At 36.8% G+C, this 11,674-nt stretch overlaps 1 protein-coding gene and 1 pseudogene across 1 annotated transcript in view; one reads left to right on the forward strand and one right to left on the reverse strand.

Moving 5' to 3' along the window:
• The first annotated feature begins 1,155 nt into the window (after window positions 1-1,155).
• On the forward strand, window positions 1,156-1,433 carry LOC149135413 (signal recognition particle RNA; annotated as a pseudogene).
• Window positions 1,434-4,031: 2,598 nt separating this feature from the next.
• The window catches only part of LOC106868314 (uncharacterized), a 120,641-nt gene continuing 112,998 nt past the window's right edge, over window positions 4,032-11,674 (reverse strand). Inside the window, exon 2 of the mRNA XM_052967962.2 lies at window positions 4,032-6,829. Coding sequence (XP_052823922.2) covers window positions 4,250-6,823 — 2,574 coding nt within the window. The 5' untranslated portion in view covers window positions 6,824-6,829 and the 3' untranslated portion in view covers window positions 4,032-4,249. The remainder of the gene's footprint in view (window positions 6,830-11,674) is intronic.

The raw sequence follows: 11,674 nt of genomic DNA on the forward strand, positions 1-11,674 counted from the left end.
GATTACAGTCACGAATTATACCTGCTTACAATTCAGAGGTGCCAACGAGTGAGCCTCTGGTGGTCATTAGACTTGTTAGGAATAGCAGCTAAATTTCCCTTAGCGACACCCTACCGTCTTGACTAAAGGAGGACACATTAAACAATGTAGTCGCTGGAAGATTAAATGGTGATCAGAGCTATATTCCAGAGTTAAACAATAACGTAGAATTCCAGAACCAACAAGGGAGCGTGAGTGTGGTTGCTCAACTTGCTAAAAATAGAAGTTAACTCTTTCTAATATCACTCTCTACTGACTAAAAAATGGAAGACTTTGGATAATGTGCTTCGGGTCACAATATATTAGAGTAAACGAGAGGATGATCACGATTGGAATGTTTTTGATCATAGATCATAGATCATAGATCATAGATCATAGATCATAGATCATAGATCATAGATCATAGATCTACTCAGTTAGGAAGGTAAACTACAAGAAATTCAATTAAGTGGAGTTGGTAGGCTGTTAAGTGTTAAATGTCTTGGCGATGATCACAGCACAATACTGGAAACGAGATAGGAACCGCTAACATCTTCTCCAGTCTTTTGCCATAGAATTGACTCCCCATTTCTGTTTTTTAAATGTAATAAATTAACATCGATAAATGACCTCAATATTGTGTGTATATATATATATATATATATATATATATATATATACTCTTTTTACTTTGTACCACATTCTTTTTTGACATTTTTTATATCATGTGTATGAATTTGTTTTGCCTGTGATTAAATGTAAATGTAATTTGTTATGTGAGAGATTCAACACAATCAGCAATTAGCGAATTTGTTTCTTTTTTTATTTTTTTTGTAATTACGGTTAAAGATAATTTATAATTGTAAGATTTCTTTCTCTTTGTATTAGTGTTCGCTGCTTGTATAAAACAAAATAATAGTGTAAATGAGATAACGTTAATATTGCGATATTATGGTTAAGAAACTACATTTAAATGTCTGGAGTTGCGGCCTCCTGTCATCCGTTTGGTTATTTTTATAAACATTTGACATGAAATTAATTGACACGACGTAATAAAAAGGTAAACGAGTAACGTGAAACAATGTGGACCAACCTAACTAATGTTAGGCCAGAGTAGACATAGAATAATTTAAAATCACTGGGATCTGTGACGTGCTCCTATAATCTAGCCACTCGGAGGCTTGGCTGGTTTGAAGATAGGAATCGGTTTTCTGCGGCGATCAGATGTCTACGCTAAACGATCGGATGTCTCCCTGGCGAGGGAGCTCATTAGGACCAGGTTGTCTAAAGAGAGTCGATTTGATCCAAGGCAGAAACGCAGCAGGCTAAAAACCCCGTGTCAAGCAGTAGCGGAATCGCGCCTGTGAATAATCATTGGCTAGCGGTCTGTTCGATACAACTGAACACCAGTCTTACATATTTGACAGTATTTTTGCCAGTGTTATTACATCATAGTATGTATGCTATATTGATTTTTAATGTTGGCACATGGCCAGTAATTTTGGGGTAAGGCGTAAGTCGATTACATCGACCCCAGTAATCAACTGGTAAGTTATATTATTGATCCCGAATGGATGAAAGGTAATGTCGGCCTTGACGGAATTTGAATTCAGAACACGAAGACAGATGAAATGCCGTTATTCATTTCGCCCGACGTGCTAACGATTCTTATTATCTCACACCATCTAGTGTGATTGCTACGAAATATGGAAGTGAAACTGGGGTTGATAGAAGTGTTATCTTCTGTACCTTTTATTGCAATCACAACTGACGCATAATAGTTACATCATTTTAACTGGGCATCATACTAACGATTCTTTGCACATGAAAGCTAAAACACCAATTATGGGATCGATGCCAGAGTGACACACTGGATAAAACAAGGTCCCAAACTGATAGAATTTGTCAAAGAATTTGGCCTGCGTCTTTTGCCTATGCCCGAAAAATGAAGGGTACTGAAAATGAAACCAGTGAACCGATCACACTTTTGAACTCTGACGGTTTCTTTGTTTTACACTTCTTTCGTTTTTTTTGTTTTTTTTAGTCGCCGTTTTATCAACATTTGTGACCAAATTACAGAGACGTATTGGTGATTTTAAGCACACGGCCAAACCGACAAGAGAAAAGAGAAGAACCTGATGAAGAGAACGAAGATTAATTCAGCATATGGAACTTACATATTCTGCCTCAGCAGTGACAAATTAACGCTGACATCATAGTGGATTAACAGATGCAACAAAACCGATTCAAATATTCGTAAATACAAATAATAGGATACAATAACCTGTAGTGTGCTCGTTCTCTTGAGTGACACGACAGCTCACATTTACTGAGAACAAGAAGAATCTTCTTCAGAAATTTATCTAATTGTAGTTTGTCCTGTTCAATAACTGCCTGAAAACTGGTGACATCAATTCAGGATCATTAGCCATCAACTGAATTTCATATTTCAACCAATAGAAACGTGGATGAGACATTCAGTGCCAATAATAATCTTGTTATTAGATCCTTGTGATAAACAACTTTCATATTTGAATGATGATCAAAAGATTATAACCAACGAATTACTGAAAACCTTACTAGAAACATCACACATAACTTACTTAATGAGAAGATTGTAGCACAGATCAGCTTTATTTCCAAAGTAACCGTTGTGGATTTAATTATCTGAATTTTAAATCTATTCATAAAGATGGTGAAGAATTAAGTTGGTATCTTGTTGAAAATGTACCATATGACGTAGAAGCATTGTAGTGATGGGTACAAAGTAATGGAAGAGATGCCACAATTGTTAGAACTACTGAAAATACCTTTCTATATCTGCTACATTAAAGATAATTTTCTCGGTAACTAGCATTCTCATTAATAAACGATGGTCAAGTAAAATTGTAGTCAATATTTTTATGAATAAAAATACATGTATTGAAATGAGTTAAACAAATGATGAATGATGTCATTTTAAAATGAAAACTATACTTGCTTAATTAGTTACTTGACAGATAATTTTTTTGTATAATGCTCATCGTTGAAACTATTATTTTATGTATAGATATTCAATATCACATACCATTTCTTTGATATTTATGTAGTTGTAATAATTGCATTAACACGAGAATACATTAATGCAATTATGGATTTGAGCCGTTTTTTTAACAGTTTTCTGCAGAAATCATACAAAGTACAAAATAGTTATCAAACTTAACGGTTTTACTATATTTTATTTCTGAATAGTGTAATAAATTATTGTAAAACACGGCAATAAATACCATTCACATCCGTTGTACCTGCATGGGAAGACTGTTTCGGTTGCGGCGAAATATTTTGACCTTTTCGAGTAGTTGCGATGTACCGCCAAGCATATAGTCGGAACAAAGCTCCGGAACAAAACCAAAAGTTATAAAGAAAATTACGGTTTTTTTTTATTTTCTTCAAAAGATTGTGCGAGTTATACCTGTTTTTAAACGGCTGCTTCAAGCTCACTGATGTGGGGATATTCGAAACCTCTTAAATCTCAAACAAAGGCGGTTACTCTAACAACTATGCTTTCTTGAAACAAAATCAATGAAACTTTTTTGCCTTTGCAACTCAGCCATTTAAAAAAATTACATAATTAACACAGGTAAACAATGATTATATCACAGTAAGAAAAAGAATAACAAGATTGAGACACAAGTTAAGATTTTCACGTATTTTTTACTTTGGTGATGGCTTTGGCACAGCAAAGCAGCGTATCAGCTTCTATGCCTAACTGCACCATTCGACACACTTTAATTCATTGTAGGGCTTGCATTAAATTTTATTCTCTCCTTCCGAAGGTGCATCAACACCATATTATCGATATAACAGATTATGTACACTTCCTGTTTTGCAAATGACACTGAGGCTTATGCATAAGTACTTAAAATGAGTACGTTACATATATATATATATATATATATATATATATATATATATATATATATATATATATACATATATATATATATATATATATATATATATATATATATATATATATATATATATGATACTTTAAATGGGATTAAAAGTTCTCGGTAAGTTAAGCGCAATACATAACAGAATTTTAATGCCCAGTTATAAGCCGAATTGGTTTGCTTGCTTCCCTCATATTCTCTTGGAAGTAAGGAGCTCATATTTTCTCGAAGGACACTGTACTTGATCACTGCCCGGTACAAACTCTTAGATCTCTTACTTAAGAAAGAAATTTTTATCATACGAGTGTTTCGATATGGGTGTTTGAGAAGTCGTCACTGGTTATCGAACCTAGACCTGTATCGGATGTAGAATCAGTGTCGTCTGATTTATCCAATTTCAGTATTGGACTTCTGTTTTTAACGGCTCCCTTCAGACTGTTTGTTATCATCTGCAGCTTGCTTTGCTGCTTAGATTGCTCTAAAGTGACCAATTGTTGTTGTAGGTGGTGTTGTGGTTTTTGCTGTGGTGATAGTTTTGGAGCAGGTCCTGGCAACGGTGGTTTTTCTTGCAGTCTTTGTGGTTGTAGTTGTTGTTGAGATGGTTGTGGTGGTGCTGCTGGTCGTGGTGACGGTGGTTTTTGTTGTAATTGTTGTTGTTGTTGTTGTGACGATTGTTGTGTTGGTAGTGGAGATGGTGGTTTTTGTTGAAGTTGTTGTTGCTGCTGCTGCAGTTGTTGTTGTTGTTGTTGTTGTTGTCGTTGTTGTTGTTGTTGTTGTTGTTGCTGATGATTATGATGATGATGTTGCTTTTGTTGGTGGTGTTGATGCTGTTTCAGTAAGGGAGATGGTGGCGTAGATGTCAATGATGGTGGTGACGGTGATGGCAGTGGTGACTGCGTTTGTGGATATGAAATGTGTGTATTTTCTTGCTGCTTTTGCTGTTGTTGCTGCTCTTCTGGTTGTTGCTGCAGCTGCTGCTGGTGTTGCTGCTGCTGTTTATTTTCCTGTTGTTGATGTTGCTGTTTTTTATATTGCTGATGTTGGTAAAAATGATGATGTTGTTGGGCCAATTGTTGTTGCTGCTGCTGTTGTTGTGTGAGAAGTTTATTGTTATCCGTTTCTTCATCATTAAACTTCTTGCTACAAACATTCTTTATTTGTTGATAGACATTCTCTTTCGGTAACCTTGTCCAATCACGCATACTTTTTGTTCGTACAAATTGGGATTTCGGAGCTCCTCCAGCAATACCGACCTTGGGATTATCTAAGTTCTTTATATTTGAGTCTTTTAACACAGAATTAGGGCTTGAATCATGGGTACTGGAACTTTCAATATTAACACCACATTCCCGATTATTAGCAATATTTTTTGAATCTATTTTATTAACGTCTTTCAAATTGTTATTAGTAGTCGGTATCAATTTTTTATTAGAAGTTGGTATAATTTTTGAAATTTTAGGTAATTCGGATGTGTTTTGTGTATTAACATCAGAAATTATAAAACCGTCATCATCTATTTGTTGAGAAAAATTGTTTTCGTTAGAATAGATATTGTCGATCCTGTGTTTTGACTCCTCATTTGTAATACATTTTGACATTTCACAGTTTTGGTTATTAACTGAACCCAATTCAGCTGTTAACACTTCTTTTTCAAGACTATGAATCAAATCTGATTTCTCATTTTGCAATTTATTATACCTTTGTAATTCCCGGTTCAGTTGATCCATAGTTATATTCTGGATTACGCTTACAGTCATTACTCGGTTAAACTGAATCCTAAGAGCCTCTAATTCCGATTTTTCACCTTCATCAAGTCCCTCTGTAGAAGACAAACTGTCAGGAATTACCCCAACATTTTCACCATCGTGTGATAATAAATGACATTCGCTTCCATTCGGAGAAGTTTCAAAAATATTATTAAAAGATATTTTATCTTGTTTTGCTTTTTCTGTAATCCCCGTTTCAGAAGATGACGAATCAAATTCTTTTCTATTTAAATCTGAGAGAACCTCGTTCACATGGACACCATGCTTTTTTATGAGTGATGATAGTTGGTCTATCGTGTCTTCTTCTGCTGCTAGTAATTCACAAACTGCAATCAATCTGTCACGCAATTCAACGTAATCTTCTAGCAAGTGTAAATTAGCTTTAGACAGAAAATCGTCCAAAGAATCCTCACTGGTACTGGTACTGTCTAGAAGCAAAGATCTTTGAACATAGTTGACGCCTTTCTTTTGCATGCGGTGGAAATGGATTTTATCTTCGTATTTTTCTATTAACAATTCTGTTTCTTCGATACGATTAGCTAATGATTTGATTTTCTTCTCCTGATTCATGACAAGTTTAATGATTTTATGCAGGCGTCGCAATTTATTGTGGTCCAGCGTGTTACTACTCATAAAATCACACCGAAGCTCGCCGTTAAAATAACTGTTATGGCTGTCGTGACTGTCAAACCTTTGTTTGTAAGAGCAACAGCTTCCATGTGTTTCTCCATTGCACAGACTTCTATCGAAGTTATGTTCATAGCGCCTTTGATGGCGCCATCTCCGATACCGACGCTTCGTTGCTGAATATTCACTCGATTGAGCAATGTCGTCCAGTTCACGCATTATAAACTTTACGTTGCTTCGATCAGCGGCCCTGTTCTTCCAAACACGGAGAAGTTTTGTACGTCCTTGCAAGTATTTCTCCGTGCCTTTCCAGCATTCGTAAATAGCGAATGAATCAGTATTTTCTGTTTCGTGAAGATGTTCATGGTTTAGCAAAGCGTAAATAATGTCATCACAAGTAGTTCTTTTAGAAATCCCTGACAACCATTTTTCGGTTCCATTCACCCATACAGGAATCTCGAATTTCTTGTCACACATTTTTTCCTGAAACATACAACAAAGCAGAACTAAATTAAATACAATTGTTGAGAAAACATGAAAATATAGTCTGAATAAGGAAATAAACAGCCCAGTTTGTGTCAGTATATTTCATTCTGGGAGAATGCAAAAATGGTGAAGAGAGAGAATATCAGTCAATGACTAACATTTATTTAATTTTTTTACAAATATGGGAGACAATTTCCGACATGTTTTGGTTTATTTCTATGTCATCAGCAAAGCCTAGACTTCACCATTCTTGCTGAAATTTGCTATAAGTGTATCATTAAATGTACAATACTGTACACAGATTTGGGTAAAAAAACAGAATTCTTTCGAAAATCAAATACTCCGAGGCACTATCTGCAGGAAAAAGAATAGTTAACACACACACACACACACACACACACACACACACACACACACACACACACACATTCATACAGAGAAGAGAAAGAGTTATTCAATCAAGTTTCTAAGTCAGATATAAAAAAAGGACACTCATAATCTAGTAGAATAGGCATGCTATTTATACTGTATTATAAATTCTGCTATGGGACGGTATCATAAGTAATCAATATTCCCTACAAAAAAATAATTACATACTCATCAGACATGGTCAGTCAGAAATGTATAGCTTAGGTTCTTTTGTACTGGCGATCCGAAACAAGTCATAACGACAATAGTTTATTAAAACAGTGTATAAAGAACCGAAATAACCTCAAAATATAGCTGGTATATATATATCTACACGCGATACATAAAACACATCGACTTCAGGGAGCTTTGTACTCAAAGTAGAAGGATATAATTAAACTCAACATGGTGCTTTCTGTCCCTCTTGTGTGTAAATGTAAGTATTACTTATCAGACGATGTGGTTTGGATTCCCACTAGCCACTGGCTTTATTTCTTCTTACTATTTATATCCTTGATATGTCCATTAGTCGCGTTTATATTCAATGCATAGATAGAATAATTATTTGATATATTAAACAGCTATTCTCAGTAGTAAATTCATCTCCCCCAATGCCCAGTCTCTGCAGCTGATACCACTCTTCATTACTCCCATATATCACCTCGACACATTACTCCAAATTTACACTAACCTCATGAAGAAAGACCTCAGACCTCGGCAGCATCCTCCATTGGGGTCATGACAAACTTATCTTTCCTACCTGGTTGATCCTGCCAGTAGTCATATGCTTGTCTCAAAGCTTATGCCATGCATGTGTACGTTCATGCCGTAACCGAATGGTGTTTATTGAATCCAGTCACCTATAAAGATCCCGAAAATATAAACCCTCGAGGTCTCTACAAATTGTGGATCTCACCATCATTAATAATTCCCCACCACGAACAACGTCGGCACATATACATCCTTCACATAACAAACATTGCATCACAAATACTAGTTTTTTTTTTTTTTTACTTCACAACCAGGAAATACTTCAGTCCTCAACAAGTATTAACTCACTACAAACAAGAGCCACAAGGCACTACTATCTCCAGATCTAGGACAGTGATGCTACTATACACACTGATATTTTGACCACATGCAAAAGATTATCCAAATGGTTAGCATGAAATCACTCACCATCACACTCTAGCCTCTCCCCTACCACAGACATTCTGACACTTCTCTTTGCCTCCAGTTTTCCACCGCATTACAGAGTCCTTTCCTCCTAAAAACTGATGCCGTGTCACTTTCACTCGGACACTCCCGACTCAGTTTTCTCTTCTCTTGACATTTCTATTGTATCCATCCACCAGACCCTCAAGAAGTACCACACCTAGTTCTTCCTTTCCACAACGTCGGCTTCCTGGAATTCCTTCCCAGCTCATGTTTCTTTCTTTCTTCTGCAACCATAGACATGCTGGTATTCATAAAAATCATTAACCACGTTCGTCCCATCAATCTATGAAGGCGCGTAAAAGCTTAGGGCATAACCCCTTTCCGCTGACCAAACTAAAAAATGAAAATTCAGTCCCTTTACTTTCTGAATTGAAATTCATTCCATATCAACTTTGTCATTCCTTATTAACTGCCAGGATTGTTAGCCCGCCGGGCACAATGTTTGGCGACATTTCGCTCGTCTTTACGTTCTGAGTTCAAACTCCGCCAAGGCTGACTTTGCTTTCCATCCTTGCGAGGTTGATGAAATAAGTACCAGTTGAGCACTAGGGTCGATGTAATCGATTAACGATCTCCTACAAAATTCTAGACTTTGTGCTTATAGTAGAAAGGATTATTAAAGGTACTGATAATGTATTGGAGTTAATATAATTGACTCTTACTAAGGCGGCGAGCTAGTAGAATCGTTAGCACACCGTAAGAAATGCTTAGCGACATTTCATCCGTATTTACGTTCCGAGTTTAAATTTCTCCGAGGTCTACTTTGCTTTTATCATTTTGGGATCGATAAAATAAGTACCAGCTGGATAGTGGGCTCGATGTGATCGATTTATCCCCCTCCCAAAATTGCTGGCCTTGTACAAAAATTTGAAAAGAATAGAATTAACTATGACTCGCCCTAAAAACATACTTTGTGCTTGTCTTAGATATTTAATCATTAAAAAAATTGTGCTGATTTCTTATAGACACCCAGTTTTAGCAGTTACCTTATTACACTTCATTTGTTCAATGACACAACACAAAAGAAGTTATTTCACACGGTGAGGTGTAGACACGAAAGATATTTTATTTCATAGACGAGTATTAACGTTGTAAATAGAATGAAACAAGACTAGTTAGATAGATATAAGGTTAAAGGTATACTGAATGACCGGATGATTAGCTAATATTTCAACTTCCGGTTTCTCTTTACGGTATTTAGAAAGATGAATGTAAATGTACCCCACCAACATGTCTAATTAAGTGCAAATGATATAATGATTCAAGATTCGCTTGTAACGCCGATCGACCATAAAATCAGTAATATTTTATTTCAAGTAAGGCGGCGAGCCTTTCATCCTTTCGAGGTCGATAAATTAAGTACTTGTTATGTATTGGGGTCGATCTAATCGACTGGTCCCCTCCCAAAAAATTTCGGGCCTTGTGCCTAGAGTAGAAAATAATATTTTATTTCAAGCCAGCAAGGAAAGCCTCTATTGTATGTGATAGCTCCAACTGCTATCTTATATTGCTTTTTTACTTTTTAATTTTTTAATTTTTTATTTTTTGCTAATATGACAGATTAGATAATATTGCCTTATATACCCCTCAAAATGAGGAGATGATCATGGCTATAATGCCTTTGATCATAAATCTACTCGATCAAAATTCAGCTGAAATTAAACAGTAGCGAAATGACGATAGCCATTTCGAACTAACGAAGGGGACTCTACGTGCGTGGTCACTCGACCGAATTGCAATAGCAGTCACATCTTAGACCTCACCGTACTCTAGGCACTTGAGTCAATCTTGTACAGCAATTTTGGTTAATAAAGATTATATGAACTCTTCTTTGAACCACATGGTTCCAAGTTCAGTCCCACTGTGTGGCACCTTGGGCAAGTGTCTTCTGCTATAGCCTCGGGCCGACCAAAGCCTTGTGAGTGGATTTGGTAGACGGAAACTGAAAGAAGCCCGTCGTATATATGTATCAGTTATTTTGTGATCTTTGCTACCCTGGTATCTATTAACCAATTTATTTTATCCGAGTTATTTATTACAAGGAGAAAATAAATACATATAATAAAATATATATATGTGTGTGTGTGTGTGTGTGTGTGTGTGTGTGTGTGTGTGTGTGTGTGTGTGTGTGTTTATGTGTTTGTGTTTGTCCCCCCAACATCGCTTGACAACCGATGCTGGTGTGTTTACGTTCCCGTAACGCAGCGGTTCGGCGAAAGAAACCGATAGAATAAGAACTAGGCTTACAAAGAATAAGTCCTGGGGTCGATTTGTTCGACTAAAGGCGGTGCTCCAGCATGGCCAGAGTCAAATGACTGAAACAATTAAAAGAGTAAGTATTTGGAGTTGTCTTCTTGTTTGCAGAATCAAACATGTGTGCTTGTGTACTTGTGTACTTGTGTACTTGTGTACTTGTGCGCATCTGTGTTTATGCGAGTGTGTGTAGATTTGTATGTGTATGCCGCCATGCGTATTATGTGCACCTGTGTGCATGTGTCATTAGAGAATGTGTTTGTGCATGTGTCTGTGTGTGTGTGTATATATATGTGTAAACAAAGCGTGTTCGTGCGTGCGTGCGTGCATGAGTGTGTGTGCGTATGTATGTGTCAATCTAAACAGAGTGTGTTCGTGCGTGTGTGTATGTGTATGCGTGCATGAGTGTAAGTGTGTGTCTGTCTAAATAGAGAGTGTGTGTCTGTGTTTGTGTGTGTGTGTGTGTGTGCGCGCGTGTGTGTTCGTGTATTTATGCGTAATAGACGGACATACCGAGACTCTGACCTCCAGCCCACACTATCTTCTTACTCTAGCATTTCTCTCCCTATTACAACATCCCCTGCTCTTCAGCGCCACTTATTTCATACCACCCCCCTCTCCACCACGCACATCCGTCACGTCTGTCTCACCACCACCTCCTTCTCTCTGACACTCTGCAACCCACCCCCACAACACATGCATTAACCATTCATCCAATCGTTCCACACGAGTATTCTTTTTTTCTTTTTCTTTTACTTGCTTCAATCATTAGACTGCGGTCATGTTGGGGCAGAACCTTGAAGAATTTTAGTCGAACGAATCGACCCCAGTACTCATGAGGGTTTTTTTTTTTTTAGTTTGTTTTTTCTTTTTTCGTAAATCCTGATACTTATTCCATCGGTGTCTTTTGTCGAACAGCTGCTCCATTTGTCAATCGGTGGCTGGGAATAGATACATACAATA

Source organism: Octopus bimaculoides, chromosome 5 (assembly GCF_046866305.1).
Source record: "Octopus bimaculoides isolate indiv1 chromosome 5, ASM4686630v1, whole genome shotgun sequence".
Classification (NCBI taxonomy): Eukaryota; Metazoa; Mollusca; class Cephalopoda; order Octopoda; family Octopodidae; genus Octopus; species Octopus bimaculoides.